At 43.0% G+C, this 25,862-nt stretch overlaps 2 protein-coding genes and 2 pseudogenes across 16 annotated transcripts; 2 read left to right on the top strand and 2 right to left on the bottom strand.

The window, feature by feature from the left end:
* Positions 1–8,188: 8,188 nt before the first annotated feature.
* LOC125524620 lies at positions 8,189–13,076 on the bottom strand (annotated as a pseudogene).
* An 855-nt stretch (positions 13,077–13,931) lies between these two features.
* On the top strand, positions 13,932–21,065 carry LOC125522840 (disease resistance protein RGA4-like). The gene is made up of 4 exons (XM_048687876.1): positions 13,932–16,681; positions 17,425–19,523; positions 19,603–19,932; positions 20,405–21,065. The coding sequence occupies exons 1-4, from the start codon at positions 15,879–15,881 to the stop codon at positions 20,464–20,466; spliced, it is 3,294 nt and encodes a 1,097-aa protein (XP_048543833.1). The 5' UTR covers positions 13,932–15,878; the 3' UTR covers positions 20,467–21,065.
* Positions 16,885–22,377, bottom strand: LOC125522841. 15 transcript variants are annotated; one of them, XR_007289990.1, is made up of 5 exons: positions 21,912–22,377; positions 21,698–21,806; positions 21,388–21,521; positions 21,081–21,293; positions 16,885–17,211 (listed from the first exon to the last, which is right to left on the bottom strand). XR_007289990.1 is itself a non-coding variant. In XM_048687882.1 (5 exons), exons 1-4 carry the CDS (start codon positions 22,140–22,142, stop codon positions 21,255–21,257), a joined length of 480 nt encoding a protein of 159 aa, XP_048543839.1. In that variant the 5' UTR covers positions 22,143–22,377; the 3' UTR covers positions 16,894–17,211; positions 21,081–21,254. The 15 variants fall into 15 exon arrangements, 6 of the variants coding, with proteins under 6 accessions (XP_048543839.1, XP_048543838.1, XP_048543837.1 ...); XR_007289987.1 differs by having other exon boundaries at positions 16,888–17,211; positions 21,377–21,521; XM_048687882.1 differs by having other exon boundaries at positions 16,894–17,211; positions 21,388–21,488.
* A 2,103-nt stretch (positions 22,378–24,480) lies between these two features.
* LOC125518096 lies at positions 24,481–25,312 on the top strand (annotated as a pseudogene).
* The last annotated feature ends 550 nt before the right edge of the window (positions 25,313–25,862 follow it).

The following is a 25,862-nucleotide window of genomic DNA, read 5'->3' on the forward strand; positions in this document are numbered from 1 at the left end:
AGGCAGGGGGCACTACTAAAGTTTAGTCCCACATTGCTAGTTTAGAGGGCGTTGGACCTCTTTATAAGGGAGGTTCTTTCCCCACATGTATGAGCATGAGAACAAGAGGGACATCCACGCGCGCTCCTCCTCCGCCGCCCGTTCCTGCATGACTTGCTTTATCTCTGCTATATTAGTCATGCTTTATCTAGTATTTTCGTTAGCAAAATTATTTGGTAAATTGCTCATATTTCCAGCAATCCAAAAACCTTATTATAGGCAATTTACACCAAGTGGTTTTGCTGCTTCTATGAGACCTCCTATGTTTGAGGGTATCCACTATGAGAGGTGGCGCGTGAGAGCAGTCTTATGGTTTCAAACCATGAGTTGCTATGACGCCACTCTTGGCAAACCTGAAGGAGAGCTTGATGCTCAACAGGCACAAGCTTTTCAGAAAATGGATACTCTGTTTAAGGCTGCTCTCTTGAGTGTTCTTGGTGAGAACATAGTTGATGTGTATGCGTCAATTGACAATGGAAAAGATATGTGGGACGCACTCGAGGCCTAGTTTGGGGTCTCGGATGCTGGCACTGAGCTGTACATCATGGAGCAATTCTATAATTACAGGATGACTGAAGAGCGCTCCGTGGTTGAGCAAGCTCATGAGATACAGTCATTAGCTAGAGAACTTGAGCACTTCAGTTGTATGCTACCGGACAAGTTGGTTGCCGGAGGTATCATCACTAAGCTTCCTCCTTCGTGGAGGAACTTTGCTACCTTATTGAAGCATAAGAGACAAGAGTTTTCCGTCCTGGATCTCATTGGCACTCTTGATGTGAAGAAAAAGGCGAGAGCAAAGGACACACATGCTTGAGGTATTGAGGGAGGATCTAGTGCCAATCTGGTACAGAAGAAGAACTTTCAGCCCCACAAGTTCAAGAACAAGGGCAAGTTTGATGGTAAAGCAAAGTTTGATGGGAAGAACAAGGTTGTGCAACACACGAACTTCAAGAAGAAGAATGACAAGAAGAAAGGTGTCTGTCATGTGTGTGGGGATCCTGATCATTGGGCTCCTGGTTGCCCTAATCACTATGACAAGCGTCATCCTGGGAAAGGCGGCAAGACCTCTGATGTTGTCATTGGAGACACTGACATGAAGGATGTTGGGTATGGTATATTTCCCACTATTCTTTTAGTATGCCATTCTCCTGATTGGTTGATTGACACGGGTGCTAATGTGCATGTATGCGGTGATATTTCCATGTTTTCGTCTTATCAGACCGCAGGGATTCAACCGTGCTGATGGGCAACGGTTCAAGTGTTTCTATTCGTGGTGTTGGCACGGTCGATCTGAAGTTTACTTCAGGGAAGATCGTGCGGCTGAAGAACGTGCATTATGTTCCCTCCGTCAATAAAAATCTTGTTAGCGGATCTCTTCTGTGTAGAGATGGCTACAAGTTTGTCTTTGAGTCGAATAAATTTGTAATATCCAATTATGGAACCTTTGTTGGTAAAGGCTATGAGTCAGGAGGCCTGTTTCGTTTATCCTTATCAGATGTTTGCAATAAAGTTGTTAATCATGTTTGCAACAATAGTGAATCAAATGTGTGGCATTCACGTCTTTGTCATGTTAACTTTGGTTGCATGTCGCGACTAGCGAAGTTGAACTTAATCCCTAGTTTCAACACTGTCAAGGGATCTAAGTGTCAAGTTTGTATGCAAGCTAAGCAACCTCGTAAGTCTCACACGACTGCAGAAACGAGAAATCTTGCACCACTAGAGCTCATACATTCAGATCTATGTGAAATGAATGGTGCTTTGACAAAAGGTGGAAAGAAATATTTCATGACGTTAATTGACGACTCCACTAGATACTGCCGTGTGTATCTTCTGAAATCTAAGGATGAGGCTTTGAACTTTTTCAAGATCTATAAAGCTGAAGTGGAAAACCAACTTGATCGAAAAATCTAGAGGCTTAGGTCCGACCGTGGTGGAGAGTATTTTTCCAATGAATTTGATGCTTTTTGTGTGGAACATGGTATAATCCATGAGAGGACGCCTCCCTACTCACCTCAGTCAAATGGGGTGGCCGAAAGAAAGAATCATACTCTAACTGATTTGGTTAACTCCATGTTAGACACATCGGGTCTCTCCAAGGCATGGTGGGGGGAGGCGATATTGACAACATGTCATGTCCTAAACCGAGTCCCCAAAAGAACAAATAGATAACTCCATTCGAGGAGTGGGAGAAGAAAAGATTAAAGCTCTCTTATCGACGAACCTAGGGTTGTTTGGCGAAACTCAATGTGCCAATTCCAAAGAAGCGCAAGCTTGGACCAAAAGGTGTGGATTGTGTCTTCCTGGGATATGCTTTTCATAGCATTGTTTATAGATTCTTGGTTGTAAAATCTGAGGTACCTGACATGCATGTCGGTACGATCATGAAGTCGAATGATGCGACTTTATTTGAAGATATCTTTCCCATGAAGGATATGGCTACCTCATCTAATCAGGAGATGCCTAGTTCATCAAATCAGGAACCAGTTACAATTAATGAACCTGCTATTTCGATGGAACCATTTGAAAATCCTGTGGAGGAGAACAATGAAGTTCCTACTAGGAGCAAGAGACAGAGGACTGCAAAGTCCTTTGGTGATGATTTTCTTGTATATCTCATAGATGAAACTCCCAGTTCTATTTCAGAGGCCTATGCATCTGAAGAAGTTCGTAGCGAGATGGATTCCATCTTGGCGAATGAAACTTGGGAGATAACTGATCGTCCTTGTGGGTGCAAACCTATAGGATGCAAATGGGTATTCAAGAATAAGCTTAGGCCTGATGGTACTATTGAAAAGTACAAGGCTCGGCTCGTGGCTAAAGGTTATACCCAAAAGGAAGGTGAAGACTTATTTGATACTTACTTACCTGTGGCTCGACTGACCACTATTCGAGTTCTACTTTCACTAGCTGCCTCACATGGTTTTCTCGTTCATCAAATGGATGTTAAGACTGCTTTCCTAAATGGAGAGTTGGACGAGGAAATTTATATGGAACAACCAGATGGGTTTGTACTTGATGGTCAGGAAGGAAAAGTGTGCAAGTTGCTGAAGTCTTTGTATGGGCTCAAGTAAGCACCTAAACAGTGGCATGAGAAGTTTGAAAGAACTTTAACAGCTGCAGGCTTTGTTGTGAACGAAGCTGATAAATGTGTGTACTATCGCCATGGTTGGGGCGAGGGAGTTATCCTTTGCTTGTATGTTGATGACAGACTGATTTTCGGAACAAATCTGAATGTTATTAAGGAGGTCAAGGTTTTCCTATCTCGTTGTTTTGAGATGAATGATTTAGGAGTGGCTGATGTCATTCTGAACATCAAGTTGTTGAGAGATGACGATGGTGGGATTACATTGCTTCAATCTCACTATGTGGAAAAAATCTTGAGTCGCTTTGGCTATAGTGACTGCAAGCCCTCTCCAACACCATATGATGCGAGTGTGTTACTTCGAAATAATCCAAGAATTGCTAGAGATCAATTGAAATATTCTCAGATTATTGGCTCGCTTATGTACTTAGCCAGTGCTACAAGACCTGACATCTCTTTTGTTGTTAGCAAACTGAGTCGGTTTGTCTCAAAACCATGTGCATTGGAAAACTCTAGAGAGAGTTTTGCGTTATTTGAAAGGCACTGCGAATTATGGAATCCACTACACCGGGCACCCAAAGGTGCTTGAAGGGTATAGTGACTTAAACTGGATCTCAGATGCTGATGAGATAAAGACCATGAGCGGATATGTATTCACTCATGGAGGCGGGGCTGTTTCTTGGAAGTCTTGCAAGCAGACCATCTTAACGAGGTCAACAATGGAAGCAGAATTCACATCACTAGATACAGCTACGGTCGAAGCAGATTGGCTTCGCCGGCTCTTGAATGACTTGTCGGTTGTTGAGAAACCTGTACCGGGTATTCTTATGAACTGCGACAATCAAACTATGATCACGAAAGTGAGCATCTCAAAGGATAACATGAAGTCATCAGGCACGTTTAGAGAAGGTTAAAGTCTGTCAGGAAAATGAGAAAAGCCGGAATTATTGCTTTGGATTATATCCAAATGTCTAAAAATCTGGCAGATCCTTTTACTAAGGGTCTATCACGTAATGTGATAGATAATGCATCGAGGGAGATGGGTATGAGACCCACAATATGAGTTGTTCACAGTGGTAACCTATTCTTTGTGATCAGAGATCCCGTGAATTAGATGTGGAAGATAATTTGTTGATCAACTGAGAGGAGAGTATCCTTACTATTAACAATATCACTCCATGAAGATGCAATACTCTCCTAATCTGCATGGCAGGTTGATGTATATCTTAATGTGTTCTAAGTGGCTCATTGAAGCAGAGATGTTGTCCTGCAGAACATCTTTTGAAGAACGCACCTATATGAGTCTGATTGTTAAACGTCGCAATCTATGAGAGTGGGATTCTCTAGTAAACTCATGAAAGGTCTCGAAGTATGACGCATAAGCTCCACCCGCGGGGAAGACCCACGGTAGCCACATATCGGTCAAGGCTTTATGTGAAGTTAGATTCGCAGAAAACTTGCAGTTCAAGGCCCAGTCCACTGTTCAAGTTGCTTACTAGTGTAGCATAGAGTTCTAGGTGGAAGTTCAACTTAACAGTCTCCACTGCACTACCGGTATATAAAACAGTGTTTTTGAAACCAAAGGCAAAATTTTGTGTGCCTCTGGGATCTGGTGGGGGATTGCTGGAATTTAGTCCATTTTGGGGCAGCCCAATAACTATTTCAGAAATTCCTAATAAATCCTAGAGGCCCACATAGCCCATTAGTGCAAGGCAAGGGGCACTATTAAAGTTTAGTCCCACATTGCTAGTTTAGAGGGAGTTAGACCTTTTTATAAGGGAGGTTCTTTCCCCACATGTATGAGCATGAGAATAAGAGGGACATCCACGCGCGCTCCTCCTCCGCCGCCCGCCTCGCCACGCCTCGTCACGCCGCGCCGCGGGAATGAGCCGATGTCTAAATTTTTGCCACGCACGACGGTTATACGAAAGGTCACGCGGGAGCTGAAACGTTTTCTGTAGTGGACACTGAATTCGAACGGCATGCCTCTTCGGTCGCTGCCTGTTCGCTTCGTCTCTCTCTGTTGCTTCACCTCCCGTCGCAGCCTGTTTGTGTCCCTCTCCTGTGCCTATAAAAGGGAGGTCGCTCCTCCCAGAGAGACACACCAGAAGATCCTTTTCCTCCCGCCACAAGGTTCCTGAGCACTGCGCTGCTGCTACAATCTTTCCCATCCGGAACCGCACCTTTTGAGACCTGTACGGGAGAAGGGTGATAAGGTTTTTGGGGAGCGCTCCGCGCGACTACTGACTTCTTCATCACGGACTCCGATGACTACTTCCCCGACGACGACTTCTTCCCCGACGTCGACAACCTCATCGACGACATGGCTTGAGAGGATGTCGACCCCAAGTCCAGTGCTTCCGCTGCTGTTGTCCCGTACGTGTTCTTGCTCTTTCTGTTAGAAGTCCTGCCACAGTTCTTTGCTCTAGTTTCTGCCCTACATATGTTAGATTCTACTTCATATATGCAACTTCATCTAGTGTCTGTTATAGATGTGTTTAGTTCAAGTTCATATATGCAGATGCTATTTACCTTCTTTTTGTCAGATTGTATGACTTGTTTTATCTCTGTTATATTAGTCATGCTTTATCTAGTATTTCCGTTAGCAAAATTATTTAATAAATTGCTCATATTTCCAACAATTCGCACTCACTCGTAATGGAATCGAACCGTAGTGAGCGGATTTGGCATTGAGCACCGCCGCTCGCGACAGTCTTAGCCTGGTATGCACACAAGGGGGCTGCCCCCTCTCTGAATCGTCTAGCCTGTTGGAAATTCAGTTGCTTAACCAGTGATACAATTCACACACACACACACAAAAAAAAAATCCCTAAATCAAAGAGCGTACGAACAAATCGTCCAAGGATGATGAAGACCTAGACGATCTTCGGGAGCCCAGCGTGCTCCGGGCCTTTCCGGGAGAGTTGAGCTGTGTAGGCGCTGACTGAGGAGATTCGGACGGAGGAGACATTTCCTGATAGATCTACCGCCGACGGTGCATGGAGCAGCCTGCGCAGGCGGCCATGCTTGTGGACATTGCGCGTGCGTACTGATTAGGAGGAGCGGGCTGGAGCCAGCGGGGGTGCGCCGCCGCCGGCCGCGCTGACCAGATGGGGAGACAGCGGCGGTCGCTGGACTATTTTTTCTTCTTCAGAAATTCGCTGGACTAGTAGGGCTAAAGAAGGCCTCACGTTTACTTGGAGTGGGCCTCTAGAATTGGCATCAACATTTAACATTTTGAAGCCCTTCACATGAAGCACTTCATTTTGAGGCCCGTCTTGAGTGGGCCTCTAGAATTAATTTATTTTCTATGTCTTAAAAAAGCATGGAGCTTTTTCTCTTGGTAATAAAACAACATGTTCAAACAATTTTGAAACCACTGCAAATAGACCTTTGTGATGCCCTTTGACTCATAATCTCTTGCATCAAGCATTGCTTTGATCTCAAGATCATTTTCAGACATGCTCAAATTAATTATGCTTTGTCCATCTAACAAACGCAAAACAATATCAGGGGACTTTTTGCTTCAAGACCAAATCGCGGGCGGAAGGGACAGAGGAAATGGACAAAGGTAAGGACATATCTGTGTGGATCAAGTTCAGTTCAGTATTCTTGTCCCTATTTAGAATTTCATGAGTTTCTCTCCATTTTGTTATTTTTTTGGAAACCGTAGAGATTTTCTAAATTTTTAAGCTTATATGAAATTTCATGAAATTTTTGTAATCACAAAAATATCAAATGTGCGTTAATTTTTAAAATTCATTAAATTTTCTCAAAATTGTGGTTTTTAAAAATTCATAAACTTCTTTTTTGAAATTGTGTGAACTTTTTCTATATTTATGAAAAATTATCAAATTCACAAACTTATTATATTTTCAGTTTTTCTTATAAATTCATATTTTTTTCAAATTGTTCGCTTTTTTAGATTAATAGTTTTTTAAAGTAAACCAATCAACCTGGCAAACCGAAAAACTGTGCAAGTGAGAGCAGGCACGTGAGCGCCAGTTTGGTTAGCTAGCACAATAGGCACTGATTAAGTTAGGCCATGCGGGGGACCTCAAGGGTCATTTTTTATGGCATGGGAGCGCATCAAGTGATGCATCCAGCCACCGCCATAGGGCACTCCCTTTGGACTTTCTTTTTAATTATGTTTTTTCAAGGTTTTTCAGTTTTTTTTCCTTTTCAGTCTTCGCCTGGTTTTCTAGGTTTTGGAGAACAAATATGCTTCCAGGAGAATCTTAGGTTTGCCTTGTGTGAAAGCACATATTTTCTTCTACGAGAAACATAAATGTGCTTCTCAGGAAAAAAAATTGTGCTGCTATGAGAAGTACAGATTTGCTTCCACGAGAAGAACTATTTCTGCCAGGAAAAAAAAGTGTTTTCACAAATTTGCTTCTGCATATGAAGAAAAAAAAAAGCACAACCCATGCTTCAAAAAAACTGAAAAATCACAACTGTGCTTCCGGGCTCAAGTTTTTTTCTTCCGTTTTTCTTCGGTACTTGTTTTGTTTTGTGGGGACATTTTTTTTCATTGTTTAATTTTTTTTCTCTGTTTTCTACTTGTTTTTATTCCCTTTTTAGGGTTTCATGAAAAAAGATCATTGAAATTCACTAACATGGGATCTAGTTTCAAATGTATCGACGCAAAAATCCAACAATGAAAAATTGTTCGGTGTTTGAACGTACAATTCAAGAGATAAAATGTTTTAAAAAATGAATCTATGAAAAAAACTCCTTGTTGCCGCGTCTTCCTTGGTGAGCCTTTGTTAACTTGATGGCCCAACTTGTCTAGTAAAGACATGTACTCATAAGAAGTGCCACGTAGGATAAATGATGAGGTGAAGGAGAGAGAACTCATAAGAAAATGCTTGTCTTCTCTTATTTAAGAGAAGACAAGAGATGATCTCTTAGCACAATATGCCTCACCATATTTTTAGGAATAGTTAGTTATTGAATATAAGGCTAAGAGATGACCCATTATAGACATTTTTTCTTGTCATCTCTAAATTACATGCAAGACTTAAGATAAGACTATCTTATCAAGCATTGTGCATGCCCTAACACAAGTTCACAGACAAACACTAATAACTGGAAATAGAAAACAACAACGCGGAAAAATAGCGAGCCAGCTATACTGCGATAGTGGCAAAGACTGAAGAAATGAAGGAATTTCAATTGAATCCAAACAAATCCATGAAGGATTTGATTAAGTCGCCTAATTTCATTCTCTCTCTATCTACTAGTAATTCTGAAACCAACACCAAGAATTTGAATGGCCTAAACAAAAGCTTAAATGCTGGCCTATATCAACATTATACCAGACAGAACCACAAAAGGTGGAGAAGGAAATAAAGGTGACAAACTGAAGGAATTGTGCTGTTGAACTTTCCTTGGGCACGCTGCCGATAGAGCTCACCTTCACATACCGAGATCCAAGGAGGAATGCGCTTCTGTCTGCGAGGATGACGGTGATGAGGCAGCAGCTGAGAACTCCACTCCAGCTGCACCGGCATTGGCATCATGGGTTAACTCGCCACCTTGGGGCTGCTGGGTGTCGAGATTGACTCCGAACAGCCGCACCCGCTTCTGGACCGCCCTCGACGGCCTGTCTAACTTTGGCAACGAGTCATGGACTACGGCCCGGCACTTCCAGTCGATGAAGAGGCGGTCCCGCGTGGCCAAGGTGGCGCCCCGGCAGAAGGAAACGGTGTCCCCTGCATTGAGTTTCTTCTCCTTGACAAAGCGGCTCCACCCCTTGGTCATGACGTAGCTCTGGCTGCTGTTCCAGTAGGAGTAGCGGAACCGCCAGAGCTTGCCCCCACGGTCCTCGAAGCTGAGCAGCATGCCCTTGTCGTTCGCCGCCGCATCCAGCGGGAAGTACTTCTCCGCGAAGTGCTTCGGCACCACCAGCCGGTTCAGCTTCCCCACATCGCTCGGCGTTACCACCTTATCAAAAATGTGTTCCCGCCCCACATCACTGCCGCTTGGTGTAATTTCTGGAAAAATAATGGCAGGTTAAGACATCTTCTTTGGTGCAGTAACTTCAAAGGCAAAACTTCTCTATCAGCACAAGTTGACTACAGATATACCTGCATCATCCAGCCGCGAAGAAGACTCCACAGGTTGACAGATAGAAAAAGCTGGACAGTCAAAAAATTGGGACACAGACATAGGCAGGTCATCCAGACTTGAAGAAAACTCCAGCGACGTTGCAATCCTGATTTCAACAACCATTTAGCTTCGTTAGAACATGGAGGATTAAATCAAGTTAATTGAGGAATTGAAGCCGAAGTAAAGGAGGGCTTATTTCTTTGTTTTTACAAGGAGCATTGTTACCTTTTATCAGCTGGTATCTCTAATCTCTTGGCGTAGTCATCCTTCAGAGTGTCATCCGGTTGTTGTTTCCGTTTTCTGCTTCCGTCAACATTGGAACTACAACCCACCAACTGCATGTTGATTGTGGGATTGCTCGGATGATTACTGATGAAGGTCCTCGAGGCATACTCTAGATCAGAAACTGCACCCTCAAATTGTGCAGAAATCTCTTTAAGTCCTGGCATATGCTCGATGCTAATTACTGCAGTACCATGTTCATGTCGTACTTTGTGTCGTAATTGGCCCGAAGTAAAAAAGAGAGGTTGGTCCATTGGTGGGATGGCATTGAAAACTAGCTTGAGCTTCAAGAGATTAGGCATTGCATCCGCCTCAAATTTTAGCCATGGGATACCAGTCGTGCACCTCAACTTGAAGTACTTTAGAACTGAGAACCCAGCAGCCTTGTTAAAGATGATCTTGTGAATGGGCGCTGTCTCCACATACAGTGACAGAGTAGTCAGGGCATGCAATCCACCGAGAATATCAACACAAATCATCTTCAGTTCCCTCACTGGAATCTTCAAAATGCATAGGTTGCCATGTTTCTCAACCCACGGAGGAATTTGTGAGAATATGCAGCAGTTGTGCAGTGAGAACTCAAATCTCTGGAGAAGGGGGGGAGGTGCCATGCGAAACAATGGGATGATTGCTTTTGAAGCACCATAGCCAATACTATGATTCACGATATTTTTAACTGAAGGACCATGAGCCACTACTATAGTTTTCAGGTTGCCATGTCCTCCGATTAATGAACCCAGAACTTCCATGCTTGTCTCCAGATGATTGTAAAAAGGTAATGTAGAAAAAAATGTAAGATGAAGATCCTGCAGGTAGTTCAGCTTGCCAAGGCTCCACTCACGGATAACAGGGTCACTCATGCTGCCAATCCAATCCAGCAGGTTTGTGTCAACAGGAAGAATCAGGTGCAACAAGTGTGGGAGATGTATAATATCCCATGGAATAGCAGTGACTCTTGTTGCATTCAGAATATCCAGTGTTTCCAAACATTTCAGGCCTTGCATACGATTTGGTAGTCTTATGCAAACATCACTTGCAATCTTCAAATATCTAAGCTGAAACAGTTCTGAAATACCAGTGAGGTCTATGGGGTCAGGGTCACCACAATAACCAAATAATTGAAGGTCCAGAAGACGGAGAACCTTGAACTCTCTAATACAAGGCATGCACTCAAATAATCCATAAAATCTAAGTGACCGAACTTGTGACTTTGTGATGTTTGCTGGTATCTTTGCATACTTTGCATCGCCAAAGACGAGAGAGAGTCGACGAACCTTATGAGAAAGTGCTATATTCTTCCGATTGCAGTCTACTACCACAATGAAATTCTCTTCTGCAGATTTATGTCCAATAAGATCACGTACTACTTCATGAACAGTACAGGACAACACCTTATTGTTGTAGTTGATATATGAAGGTTGGATGAATCTTCTCTCAATAAGTGCATCGAAATAGAGTCCTGCAGCTTTCTCTATCATTTCTTGATCTTGCTCTTCCCCTTTTCTTGTAGCAATAAACCCTTCAGCCACCCATTGCTTCACCAGATCATCCTTCCAGATTATGGAGGCCTCTGGATAGATATGCAGATACAGCAAACATGTCTTCAGATAATGTGGAAGACAATTGTAGCTGAGGTTCAATACTTGTTTCGTTCTTTCTGAAGTAGAATTTGACCACAAATAGGACCTCAGCGTATCACGTGTGTATGCCAGAAAATCCATTGATACTTCTGTCTCCTGGTTTGCCAAATGACTTGCTATGTTGATTGTTGCTAGCGGCAAACCACCGCATATATCAACAATTTCTTTTGAAACTTGTTTGAATTCTTCAGGACAGTCACTTTCAGAACCAAAAAGTTTATCAAAAAATAACTTTCTTGAGTGATCGTTGTCGAGAGGTTTCATCTCGAAAACATGCTCTGAGTGATCACAGCAACATGTTAATGCAACATCGTCAATCTGTGTAGTTATTATTATTCTGCTACCACAGTTTCCTTTTGGAAAAGCATATTTAATAATATCCCATACTGATGGATCCCACAAATCATCAATAACAATTAGATACCTGCATGCCAAGAATTCACGCACATCAACAACAAACCTTTTGTCCCAAGCAAGTTGGGGTAATGAAACCCAACAGAAATCTATGATAACCCATAAACTAAAATAAATAGCATAAGGGAACTCGGCCAATAGTACCTTTTATCTTGCAGATGTTTGCTGATGTTAATATCGTTGATGTCAAGATCATTACAGTTGGCGGGCTGTGGCTTCTTCTTCTGGTGGAGTTGCAAGAATAAGTCGCGGAAAAGTCTCTTCATATCAGGATTTTTGGACACTTGAATGAAAGCGCTGCATTCGAATTGCATCCTAATTCTGTCATACAAAACATTGGCAAGTGTAGTTTTACCCACACACCCAGATCCAAGAACAGATACCACCTTGAGCTGCTGCTGATCTGCCGCATCATTGGCGGCCAGTGAGTTGATAAACTCATTCATCCGGCCATCAATTACAATGTGTGCAGCTTCTTCATAGGGCATTGGAAGCATAATGCTAGTGGACAAGAATCGACGCCTCAAGGTGCTGCAGCACTGAAGGCTATACCTGTCGTACCGTTCAATAGCCTCCTGGACATAGCTCCTGAACTCCGATATTGTTTTTGCAATCTTGGGCTTATTAGGAAGACGAGAGACATTAACATGAATGATTTTACTGGTCTTGATACCATATTCTGACACTTGCGCTCTGAATACAATCTGTTTGTACCACTTGAGCCTCTTCTTTATCATCATCTTCTTCGTCTTCCTCCTCCTCCTCTTTTTCTTCTTTTTGATGAAACAGTCAGGTGGAACAAATAATAAGCTGTCAATGTAATCCTCCATATCATAAGACAGGTCATGCGCCTCATTCATCCAGCACTTGGCCATCGGTGGAGGGTCCTCCACCTCTGTGAGTTCATCAAGGTAGAAGCTTATCACTTCAACATCATGTTTGAGAAGCTGCATCCCATCCTTGATCCTCTTGGGCAAGCTACTGTATTCCTGAGCGGAAGCTAGCAGCATGTCGAGCTTCTCGACAAGCGGTCTCATGGCGCCCAACGAAGCACTCACCGAGCCATCTACTTAATCAAGCACACATAAGATAGAGGTGAAAGAAAATAAGAGCAATTAAGTGAAATCAAGGTAGGGAGATAGATCAAGCACACTTACCAAATAACATCGAGATATCAGATGTTGTAAGCAAGAAAGATTCTTCAAGGACCGTGCTGTTTGCAACTCGTTGTAGAGCAACAGGATCAGAAACTGAAACCAGAAAAACATGCATGCTTACTTAGTAATTAAGAGCACTAGCCGCGGCCGGAAGGAGATAGAGAGTCTTTGCGGGCGCGCTCACATGTGGCTGTAGTTGGATCGTAAATGAATGCACTGCGCACCAACGATTTCCGCTTCCTCAGGTCCGGCTCCTCATCCTCATCCTCATCTGTGAGATCTATCCCCATCCTCATCTGTGATTTCCGCTTCCTCAGGTCCGGCACCAACGATTTCTGGCGCCCCCAACAATCTCTCTTCCTACCCCCCCCCCCCCCCCCCCCCCCCCCCCCCCCCCCCCTCTCTCTCTCTATGTACATACATTTATTTATTTTCCTTTATCTATCTCTCAACTGTGCTTAAAAAAATCAAAGGCTAGTTTTACTATAGTTTATGCATGGTTTGTTCTGATCAATGCACCTAGTTCCTGCGGTTTTGCATTCAATGCTCGAGGCAGATGAGATCCGATATCTTTTCAGATTGACAATTCCAAAAACAAGCACAACCTAACATGGCGACTCTGTCTTGATAGGACTACGTAGTTACGTACTACTACTACTACGTATCCTACCAAGATGCATAAGAGTATTGTTCTAAATCTCTGCATGTGAATGCACACAAGACACAGCTAACCAAACCTATACGAAAATAAAATCGGTCAGATTAAGCAAAGAGAGCAACTTGACATTATAATATCATATTAATAATTACAGTCTTGCTAGGTCTCAGTCGACTGAGACTTCGTTAAGTCTCAGTTGATATTATATCCGTGAGATCTTACACTGAGATTCATGTAAAATTTTCCTTTCAGTTTTTTCTTTTCTCTCTACATGTTATCTCACTTGACTGAGACTTCGTTAAATCTCAGTCGACTGAGACCTAGCCACACCCTAATAATTATGATGAATATGTTATTCCAAACAATTATTTGTGTCAGTTAGGTGAAGACTAAGCCGTGCTTGCATAGTTAAGCATCCGACTGGTGGCTACTGACACCTAATTAAAATACATAACAAAAATAAATTGAGAAAGATGCTTGAACTGACATCATGTTCCCTCTCTCTCTCCCTCCCTCCCTCCCTCCCTCTATATTTTAAAATTTCTCTGTCTCTCTCTACACTTCAAAAATCTGAAGATTGAATAACATTACTATAGTTGACGCATGGTTTGATCTTATCAATGCACCTAGTTCGTGCAGGTTTGTATTCACTGCTTGAGGCAGATTCCAAAAACAAGCAGAACCTAACATGGCACCTCCTGTCTTTCTTCTTTGTTTCTTTAGCATTTTTTCCTTCTCCACTTTATTCTGGATCTCTGCTCTATGCGTGTTTGTGTCCATGTTTAATGCGATGTTTGTATAGAACATTTTGAATGGGAGTTTTAATTGATTCTTTGCGATGTATCAAAGTGATACCACCTTGTTACCTACCGTGCATGACTGCCTTGAGGGCACTCCCTATGCTTGTTTCTACCATTGGTTCATAGGTAAAATGCTGATGTGCCACATCAATTAAAGAGGAGAGAGAGGAGGGTTGTATCTTAGTGGAGTTGCGGCTCTTAGCACGTTTCCCTACACAGTGCAATTAATGCCTTGATCCAAAGTGGCTTTCTCTTCCTATGTTCCTCTTGTTTCTTTCTCTCCGCAACTAGGCCACAATGTTGAGATGCAAACATGATCCCTAAACTAATTAAATGCAACACACTTAGATACAACATGTAAGAAACAATGCATTGGGGTGGTTGTCTCTAATTTTCTTCCACCACCTAGGATAAGGCAACAAGAGCCAATGCATTAGGAGCACCCTGATAGGAGTATGTAACTATGTACTACTACTATCATGTATAAGAGTCTTGTTCTAATTATCTGCATATCAATGCACACAACTTATTACAATAACCAAACCATATAGGAAGAAATCGATCAGATTAAGCAAAGGAAGTAACTTGGCATTATAATATCACGTGAATAACTAAGGAAAACTCAGAGCTCTATGGATGAATATGCTATTCCAAACAATTATTTGTGTGAGTTAGGTGAAGACTAACCGTGCTTGCATTGTTAAGCATCCCACTGGTGGTACTAACACCAAATTAAAATACATAACAAAAACAAATTGAGAAAGATGCTTGAACTGGCATCATGTTCCCATACAATAAATTAGAAACAGCTACCTGCTACCACCTTAGTAGTTGTGCATGATTCTATCTTGAATCTAGCTAGGGTATGAACTGGTTTATTGTCAGCACATTTCCAATCATATTCCTACAGATTACCACACAATAAAATAGAAACAGCTACTTGCAAACATTAAAAATGAGCAGGCAAATTGGGCTCCCATGGGGCCTATGCATTTGGGAAATATTATCCCGAATAATATGCTCTGATAATATTAACCATTTTATGCTTTTATGTTTTCCTCTGCATCAACTCTCCCTTAACTAATTGAATGAGGCAAGCCCTTTGTCCACAATTCCACATTTCAGAAAAAATTTGCACCCTTTCAGTTCACAAAAACATGATTTTTAGGACATGGATTTAGTCTGACTACTTGTCTAAATATTTATATTGAATACTTGTAAATCAATATGTGCAGATTCGTAGCGACGGGTACTTTCATAACACCTCAATTTTATTGTATTTCATATATAAATTATAATAGTACAAGCTAGTGGTCAAAGCTGTGTACTGAAGACAAGTCCATGTTCGAAATTTGAGCTTTTGTCGATCTCAATTGGAGGGAGCAGTTTAATTAGTGCATCATTTAAAAGGGTTCAGTGGACGGTGGCGCAGCGATGTGAATAGATTCTTGGTACCATCATATGTAAAAAAATAATTCCAGCAAGTTGGAGGACGGGTGGATGGGATGACTAATCAAGGATGTTGGAGAAAAATATCTCTAAGCAGGCACTTGCAGCTAGCTACCTTGATCTGGCCATGGCCGCTCCTGCAGTGTCCTCAGCTCCTCGCTGACCTCCTATCTGTATACATGAAATTCCGTGATCTGATCTTCCAACCCGAGTGAGTGAGAGAGGGAGACAGAGGCCACCGGGGAGATGGAGGCTGCGGCGGCCACCGCTTTTGTGGGTAGGATAGCGCCAAAGCTCTTTGAGTTCTTAGCTGCAAATCACAAGCTTCGGCAGAACCTGGAGCATGACATCACCTGCATCCAAAGAGAGTTTGCATTCATTTCTGCCGCCATTCAGCAAGACGATGACCTTCGCTGGAGGAGTGGCAATGGGGACCATGTGCAGAGGGCCTGGATCCAAGTTATATGCGACTTGGCGCATGCCATCGAAGATTGCATCGACCGCTTTATGCCCCGTGTGACGATATCCAATAAGTCGCGAATCCATCAGGCTGCCCACAAGTGGAAAACAATGAAGGCCCGTAAGGAGTTTGCCGAGGCAATTGGCAAGCTCAGGAAGATATCAGAGGAGTCATCCAAGCTGAGAACAACCTATGGTACTAGCACCTCCTCAGCATCGTCGTCGTCAGTGGCATCTGAGAAGAAAGATTTGGAGATGGAGATGGATGAATCCCTTTCTGCTCGCAGCCCCGTGGGTATGGACGCGCAACGTGACGAGCTTCTGGAGCTGATCCAGCAGGAGGGGCAGCAGCTCAAGGTGATCTCCGTTGTTGACTTTGATGGCATAGGCAAGACTCTCCTTGCCAGACATGTATATGAGAGTATGCGCCAGTACCAAGCGCGGGCTTGGGTTTGTGCCACGGAGCAACGGCGCCCAATGGAGGTTCTCATTGAGATAACCCAGAAACTTGGCATCCCCACATCCATTGATGGTGGAGGTCGTCCCAGCTACACCTGTGAAATCCTAAGATCACACCTTAGAACCAAGAGGTATATTTCCAACCATTGCTAATTTACTCAAAGAGAGCTAGTAAGAATGACTAGCTTAGATAGTTAGTACTCCCTCTGTAAACTAATATAAGAGCGTTTAGATCACTGTTTAGTATTATAAACGCTCTTATATTAGTTTACGGAGGGACTATTTTTCAGTCTTGATGGGTATCTGACTATATGCTGATGTGAAGCAAATAATCTGACAACCAAGCAATAAAATACCACTGTTTCTGCACTAAGTAAGGGATTTAGACAAATGTATGGCAGCAACCAAATAATCTGATTTCCACATTCAAGTAAGGGATTTAGACAAATGTATGGCAGCAGCCAGATTTTTTACATCACAATTTCATACTGTTTACAGTCCAAACCAAATCTAGCATTGAAACTAGAGACCAGACTAACACCTGAGATACACATACAAAGTGGAATTGCCGAGACCATGAAAGATAACACAACCAAATTGGCTCGCCGTTCTTCAAAAAATGCTGCTTAAGAACATTGTATGTGTCCTTTTTTGCTACCATCTGATTGAAAGAAAATTGAATGTGGAAATCAATACGTACAGACTGACCAACTCTTAGTCTTTACAAATTACAAAGATATTTGATCCAAAATGTGTCACCATTCCCTCTTAGTATATTTGTTGGTACAAACTAAATATTAGTATTAATTTTAGTTTCTACGCGATATCTCTCCTTGTTAGATTTTGATCATGTAGTCCTCTTGGCACCTTGTAGGTTCTTCATTGTAATTGATGATGTGCGGACAGAATTTTGGCATGCTATAAAATGTGCCTTTGAGGGGTTGAATGGCAGAGTTATAGTGACGACAGCCATTCAGTCAGTAGCCAATGCATGCAGCAGCTCTGCTCATGGTCATGTGTACGTAATGAGAACTCTTACCGAGAAATACTCAAGAAGGTTATTCTACAAGGAGTCTTTGGGCCAAAATGATGACCGGGAGGATCAACTTGGCTCAGAAGTGCTGAAGAAATGTGACGGTCTACCCCTTGCTCTTGTTACCACTGCCCGGTACTTGCAAAGCACAGATAATCCGACACGGGAAAACTGGGCAAAATTGTGCCACAACCTGGGAGCACATCTGGAAACAAATGAGATGTTAGCAAGAATGAAACGTGTGCTTGTCCATAGCTACACCAGCCTTGTTAGACATGATGTCAAGACATGTCTGCTATATTTAGGTATCTACCCAAGTGGTCATCCGGTCAGGAAAAGAAGCCTCATAAGGAAATGGTTAGCTGAAGGGTTTATCCAAGGTGATTATATATGTAGCGCCTTGGATGCCGCTATTGGCAATTTTAATGAGCTGGTCAACCGGAGTATAATCCAGCCTACAGATCAAGGTGCCAACAGGAACAAAAACAGCGCAGAGGTAAAGACATACCATACTCACGGCATGATGCTCGAGTTCATCCTGCACATGTCCAAGTGTGACAAGTTCATTACCATGTTATATGACCAGCTGGCCGCCCCAGCCCCAACCAGCAAAATCCGCTGGCTTTCCCTGCATGATGCAAGTGCCAGCGTAACAGCCAATGATCTATCTCTTGTCAGGTCTCTGACAGTCTTCGGCAGTGCGCACAAATCTGTCTTGGACTTTTCAAAGTATGAACTGCTGAGAGTTTTGGATCTAGAAGAATGTGGTAACCAGTTGGAGGACAAGCATCTCAAAGAGATATGCAGCAACCTGTTGTTGCTCAGGTATCTAAGCCTCGGGGCCGCTGTTAAGGCACTTCCAGACGAGATCAAAAAGCTTCGATTCTTGGAGACACTCGATGTAAGAAGAACACAGATAGAGATTCTGCCCACTGAAGTCATTAAGCTGCCATGCCTGATTCATCTATTTGGAAAGTTCAAGCTCCAACAAGGTGTAGGAGCCCGGAAAATCCTCAAGCTACAGACTTGGTTCTCAGAGAATAGCAAATTGGAAACTGTAGCAGGATTTGTTGCGGACAGCAACAACAACAGCCAAGGATTTGAACAGCTCATGGAGCATATGAGACACTTGACAAAGGTGAAAATATGGTGCGAGCAGTCCACTAATAGTATTACAGATCATATTGCCAGCCGCAGCAACTGGAGTCATCTATCTGAGGCAATTAAAGGGTTTATCAAGAGAAGCACCAACTTGAAAAAAGCTCATTCACTCTCAGTCAATTTCGCTGACGGATGTTCTCAAGACTTGCTGAATTTCTCCTTGGAAAAAAAAGATTCCTCGCCAAGCTGCTATCTTAGCTCACTGAAGCTACATGGGAACAATGTATGCAGCCTGCCTCCATTTATTACAATGCTGGGCAGTCTCACTAAACTGTGCCTTTCATTCCCACATTATCAGCTGACCAGGGATATTCTTGCTGCCCTGAGCAGAGTGCGCTGCTTGGCGTACCTGAAGTTGATTGCATCTCAACTGGACAAGCTTGTCATCATAGAAGGTGCATTCGAAAGCCTGAGACACCTATGCATCGTGGTGGAAGTCATGACTGAGCTAGAAGTCGAAGAGGGAGCTCTGCCGCTCCTAGAGTCATTCCACCTGTTGTGTCAGGATATAAATGGATTTAGAGGCACGGCGATCCAATCCCTGCGACGTATTAAGGAGGTCACCCTCCATGATGGAGTAAGCGATAAAACAAAACACGAGTGGAAAGAAGCAGCAAAAAAACACCCCAGACATCCCAAGCTCTTGTTTGTTAAGACAGCTGAAGATATTCATATGGGAAGTGAACCTGCAGACAATTCTGAGAGCCCAGCGGCACCAACTACTGATACGACATTATCAGTGACAGTGCTCCATGATGCCACTTCTACTGTACAATCTGGTAATCAAGGGCCCTACATCTTATTTTGCTTATATATACACTCTCTTCTTGCATCCATATAACATTTTTTATTGTGAAGTACAAGTTGATGGCGATGATCTACAAAATTATGATGATGAGAAAGAAGATACGGAAGACATTGATATCATAGACGATTTTGGTAGCAAAACTTGTCTGGACCCTCTTATAAACAAGGAAAATTTGGAACAGGAGAGGGAAGGAGAGGTAGGTTTAAAGGATCAGCAGATTGAAGATGTCCTTCGGTCTACTCATCAGGCTGATCAAAATGTTGTACTTTTCGTGATGAGTGAGAACACAAGAAAGAGGGCAAGGTTGGATATTGGTGAAGACAACTTAATGGACAAGGTTGTTGATAGGGTGAAGCGCAAGAACCCAGAGGATGTCCAAGGTAATTTACAAGTTCCAAGTTTCCAGCTGTCTTAAATTCTTCCAATATTTCTCTTAGTGACATAACTAGTAAAACTGGCGCGATGTTTGGAAGTAATATTCTTCAGGTAAGTAAATCTATTCAAGTGATTAGACATTCATAAGCTGCTAGATGTAGTGCTTTTAGAGCTAGCTAGGAGAAGTCAGACAATGTTCCTATGAGTTTTGATTCGTTCTATGCCCTGTTTCTAAATATCTGTGGAGTGTCGTTAGCGCAAACTGAATATTCAGGCTATTCCTGTTTTTTAACTGTCTGTGCAGTTTGGTTCTGAAGTTTACTGATGATGTTAGAAATCTGATGGCTGCTGGAGATGTTGTAGTTTGGACCATATGGGAATCTAGAAATGCTCCTGGCTTCAGAATATCTTTCCTACCAATCCTACTCCTATGCTTTTTAATCACCACATTGATTATTGCCGCTGGCCGGTTTGCAGAAACGAAGCCTACAAAACAAACAGCACCTGGGCATGCGGTTGTTATCTCTGATGGAAACTGAGGTTTTGTATGGAGTTTGCAAGCTTGGGTCAATCTTGCTCGTGAGTCGGGGCACGATATAGGTTTGCATTGAGTGTCAGGTTGGCATTTGGTGTTTAACTAAGTAGTCATCGATTCTGTTGCTTCAGGAGCTGGTCTGTCTTTTCATCCCCTGGCATGCTCACATGCTAATGGTGAATTCTCATGTGCTGCGGCTTGCTACAACTCCTTACCAGACTGATACGGCTCTGGTGAAGGTGGTGAAGTGCTTCCAATAAGCTTCTCCTTTAAGTTTCTACTTGTACTGCAACATAAGTCTACTTTTATGCATGTCAATTTGGTGGCTTTCTGCTATGTCAGAGTTCATCATGTATTTTGTTGGATATGTATTTGGTCCCAGTTAACTTTTGACATCTGTTCCACAAAACATAATCATCCTCCATTCAGTTATAAGACCATCTTATTTTTATGTTGTTGACAATAATATTAGTTCTTGCATTTTGTGGACAGCTTTTCTTGTTGCTTTCCTTTTCATAATTTGAATCCTCATGCTAGTATACAATAATCAGCTTGGAAACTAGGGCTAAAAAAGTAAAGGTTCAAGAGAGAACAGCTTGGTTCTAGTTTTGTGCTGACCTGTCAGAACCTAGGTGCTGGTCAACAGCAATGGGTGAAGTTTCTATCGGGAAGTCCGCTGCAACTGCCGGACAGGAGTTACCCCAAGCAGCATCAGAGACATCGATGTACCTCCCGCACACCGCGTTCTCCCATGTCGCTGGCACGCCCCTCCTTGTGCGCCATCCAGCATTTTCATGCGACTAATCCTTGCTCGGAGCTGTTTGAAGTACTCTGAGGACACAAATTTGAAGTAGTAGCTACCATCAAACAAGCCAGCACACTAATCGGCAATCCTAATGAAAATTGAACCATACTTGCAACGCACTATTTGCTCGGCAGTGTGCAGAATTGACATTGAGCACTGATGCTCGCGAGTGGTGACAATCCCAGCCGCCTGCAAGTTTGGCCCCCTGCCTGAATCTCTGCCTGCTGAAAATTGCAGTGCAGGGTTATTGGTTCCTGAACCAACCCAGTGGAATTAGAACAACAAATAGTAGATTAGAACAACAAATTTGAAGTAGTAGCAACCATCAAACAAGCTGTTAGGTAAGGAAATGAGAAGCTCAAACGATGATAAGCAAAAACTATGTCGAGCCAGCAAACTAATTGGTAATCATAATGGAATTGAACCATACATTGCAACGTGCTATTTGCTTGGCAGTGTGCAGACTTGACACTGAGCACCGATGCTCCCGAGCCAGGGGGGGCGGTCCAGTTTTTGTCCCCTGTCTGAATCTCTGCCTGCTGAAAATTGCAGTGCAGTGCAGTGCAGGGTTATTAGTTCCTGAACCAAAATACAAATACAGTAGCAGATTCGTACAAACCATATTCTCGAGTAATAAATAGTACCAAAATCATCAGCGTCGAGGAGTGCAGTGGTCCGGATGGGGGTGGGGGTGGGGGTGGGCCAGAGCTTGCTGAGGGCATGAGCTCCATGGGGAAGGCTGGGATCCGCCCGAGAGCGATGCCGACGGCGGTACATCGAGCGCGGCCCTGCGGAGGCGTCGGCGTCGGCGTCGGCGGCCATACCTGTGCCCATCGCGTGTGCGAAATGCGTCGATGGAGAGAGGCCGTGGTCATCCGGGTAGCGCCGGCGCCAGCGGAGGAGGCCGGTGCGGCTTTGCCTCGCCGGTTCGAGCGAGGGCGAGGGTCTTCTCGCTCTCCTCGATGGGCCGCAGAGCAGCGAGGTGGGATCCGCTCCGGCGGCGACTTGCTGCGGTGGTGGTTGGCCGCGGGTGGGCGGCGCCGCCGATGATGGTTAGCCGCGTCCAATCTGGCGAGTGCATCCAAAGGTAACAGACGGGGATGGGGATGGGGTGACAGGTGGGGTCATGTCCAGCCTCGCTGATGTGGCGCCACCTAGGCACAAAACCAGGGTCAAAACTGGGGACGATGTTGCAATATAAACGATGTTGGGTATTTTAAACCATATATTTCGATTTCAGAATTTTAATTTTAACTTTATTACGTACAAGTTTGTCTAAGCTTCGGTTTCAAGAACAATGGACGATACTTCTAGGGGAAATATCATATGGGGGTTCGGAAGGAGGTGTCAATCCCAAAATGTTAAAATTTAATTCTATCAAGCATTAGGATTTTGGTTTTCAAATGTTGTGTTCGTCGTGTCAAGCCGACCTCCTCCCTTAGTGGTCGCGACATCATCAACTCACGGCTGGTGCATATTTGTCGACGCCATCGCCAAGCACGCACGGGGCCTTGTCGTCACGAAAGGCATCCTTCTTGGTCTTGGAAAGCAAGATAGAGCGGGAGCGCAACGGCGAGCCAGTATTACTATTCCCCATGACCATCCAGGGGCTCTAGTGCCAATTGTGCACTGAGGGTGTTTCTTCCAACGAACACACACAAGAGAGAGATAGCTCGAGGAAGAAGACACACAAGTGTTCTGCTCTGCTCAAATTTTCGCAGCTTTTCTGCTTCCTCTCACTGCTAATTTGTGACTAACAAACACTAACAGAAACAACCGAAGGTCAGTGATGGTTGGTCTCGTGTGAATCATGCCATCCTACGACTCGAGGATCACCCCCATAGCTCACAATTGTACATGATCTTTAAGCTAGACTGCTCTCTGCCCTACCCCGCCTCCCCCCATCGAGAGGTCAGTGATCGTTGGTCTCGTGTGAATCATGCCATCCTACGACTCGAGGATCACGTCCCCTTCCTTTAATGTTAGGTAACCAGTACTATATGGACTCCATTAACAAGAGAATCATTGGTTACAACTCAATTACAAGGGAAAGCTCTGAGGAATTGTGGAGATCAAGGAGGAAGATGAACAATATAGAGAGACGGGGAGGACAAGAACAAATAACACACGCCAACCAAGCCCTTTCCATCAGGGGTTTCCTATTCGGCGCGCAGGCCGCCTGTGCCGAGCGACCTGGCTCGCACCCCCTTGGGCATTGGGCATTCATTTGGGCCGGCTCAATTGCTAGTTTTTTCTTTCGGTTTTTCTTTTTCTTTTTTTCTTTTTCTTTTTTTCTCTTTTCTGTTGTCCTGTTTCTTTTCTCTTTTTTTAAGTCCTTACTTTATTCACTTTTTTGCGAATTTTTATTTTTCAAATTCCAAACAATTTTTTGTTCCTCAAATTCAAAAAATGTTCATTAATGTAAAAAATTCAGCAATTCAAAAGATGTTCATTGAATTCATTTTTTTGTCCATCGGATTTTAATATATGTTCATCGAATTAAAAAAATTCATCATTTTCAGAAAAATCATCAAACTCAAAATTTGTTCATCAATTTTTCAAAAAAAATGTTCTTGAATACAAATTTTATTCATCAACTTAAAAAAAATGTTCATTGAATTAAAAAAATCATGAAATATAAAAAATGTTCATCATTATTAAAAAGTGCTCATAAAAAATTGTTCATAAAAATAAAATAAAATCATCAAATTCAAAAAAAGAATCATCAATTTTTTAAATGTTCTTGATTACAAGTTTTGTTCATGAAGTTCAAAAAATGTTCATCGAATTCAATTTTTTTTCGTGAAATATAAAAGAAATGTTCATCATTATTAAAAAGTTGTTCATAAAAATAAAAAATGTTCATTACATTTAGAAAAATGTTCATTCTTTTGAAATCGCGAACTTTTTTTGATTCAAGAACTGTTTTTGACAATTCACTATTCATTTTTTGCAATTTAGAACATTTTTATAATGCCGAATCATTGTAATATAGAATAAAAGAAAAACAGAAAGTAAAAAGGAAAGTAAAAATGAAAACTAAAGGGGGGGGGGGCGTCCCTCCCCGTGCATGGGTCGGCCCATTCGCGCGTCCTGGGCGCACCGGTGCCAAATAGGACCTCCCTTTCCATCCAACCACCTTCCTCCTCTGTTGTTTCTCCTATTAATAGTGGATTGCCCTTTTCTTACATGGCCTCTTTGCATCTAAAGCCCATGAGCAGGTCCTTATGTCCAGCCCGGCCCACTGCATGGAGCCGCGTCGCTGACATTTAGCAACGAACGTTAGTAGCACTGTATGTATTGATTGTAATCTAATCCACATAAGGTGGCCTTCAACATTATCCGGTTGGGTGCTTGCACAAGCTCGTCGGCAAGTCCAACAGGGATAAGGTCTCATGCACCCACTTAATAGATCCCACCGGATCATACAACTCCCGACCATGTGTCAATCTGTTGCTAGCTTAAATAGCACATGCCCTAAGTCCTTTTTGATGAGCTGACCGATTACAGCTTGGAGCCTGTAAAGGGCCTTGACAAGGTGGTTCAGTGGGTGAAAGATCATGGCTACAAGCGTGCAACAGTAACCAATGCCCCCATGATCAATGCAAAGCTCATGATCAAGCTTCTTGGTCTATCAGACTTCTTCTAGGTTGTGATAGTTGGAGGCGAATGCGAGAAACCAAAACCCGCACCGTTCCCGTACCTGAAGGCCCTCAAGGAGCTTCAAGTATCTGCAGCACACACCTTTATCTTCGAGGTACAACTACATTGCGTTCTATCATGTTTGTTGAACATGCCAGCTGATTGGATTTTCTTATAAATCTTGCTGATATATGTGCTTTGATTGCAGGATTCCGCTTCAGGGACACGAGCAGACGTTGCCGCGGGAATGCCCATCGTCGCCGTCTTGACGAGGAACCCGGAGAAGTCCCTAGAGGAAGCTGGGGCGTCATTGATCGTCTGTTGCTATGAAGACCAGAAGCTGTGGAACGCGCTCAAGGAGATTGATAGGGAGGAAGCGAAGCTAAAGGCTGGTGGAGCCTGAAAAAGATGATGGTGATGATCAATTGATTAGACCACTGCAAAATTACCCATTCTTATGATTTAAGGGATCCATGTCTTAAAAGTTATTATGGTAGGGCAGAGCTCATCTAGGTATTTTGAGCTATTAGCTTGGTATTTGTTTCTTTTTGTTGTCTAGTAGAGAATCAAATAAAAAACTTTCGTGCCCATGACATGAGATTTGTTCTGTTGATGGGACCTATGAAAATGGCATATATGTCAGGCTCATTGCCTACCAGCTCTGAATTATGACTGCTATCTTATGACCACTCTGTTTGATTGAGCTTCTCTTTATTAATCTGAAATGATGAACATCGCAGTGGGGACTGCTCCTTTCAACAGAAGTTATGGTAGCACAGAGCTCATCTAGGCATTTTGAGCATTTAGTTTGGTGTATATGTATTTCTTAGAAACAAATAAAATATCTTTAGAGCCCATGACATGAGATTGTTGTGTTGATGCACTGGTACAACGAGGTGCTATACAAACGGTTTTTAACCCCTTTCCGCGACGGTGTTCGAAACCATCACCTA

The sequence above is a fragment of the Triticum urartu genome, chromosome 7, assembly GCF_003073215.2.
Source record: "Triticum urartu cultivar G1812 chromosome 7, Tu2.1, whole genome shotgun sequence".
NCBI lineage: Eukaryota > Viridiplantae > Streptophyta > Magnoliopsida > Poales > Poaceae > Triticum > Triticum urartu.

Excerpts from the sequence above, each read along its gene's own strand:
- LOC125522841 (XM_048687877.1), bottom strand. The coding sequence starts at position 22,142 with ATGACCACGGCCTCTCTCCATCGACGCATTTCGCACACGCGATGGGCA. Across the intron at positions 21,807-21,911 it reads CCTCGACGCTGATGATTTTG|CAGGCAGAGATTCAGACAGG; the intron begins GTACTATTTATT and ends TGCAATTTTCAG. Across the intron at positions 21,492-21,697 it reads AGCAAATAGCACGTTGCAAT|CAGGCAGAGATTCAGGCAGG; the intron begins GTATGGTTCAAT and ends TGCAATTTTCAG.
- LOC125522840 (XM_048687876.1), top strand. The coding sequence starts at position 15,879 with ATGGAGGCTGCGGCGGCCACCGCTTTTGTGGGTAGGATAGCGCCAAAG. Across the intron at positions 16,682-17,424 it reads TCACACCTTAGAACCAAGAG|GTTCTTCATTGTAATTGATG; the intron begins GTATATTTCCAA and ends GGCACCTTGTAG. Across the intron at positions 19,933-20,404 it reads GAACCCAGAGGATGTCCAAG|AAACGAAGCCTACAAAACAA; the intron begins GTAATTTACAAG and ends GCCGGTTTGCAG.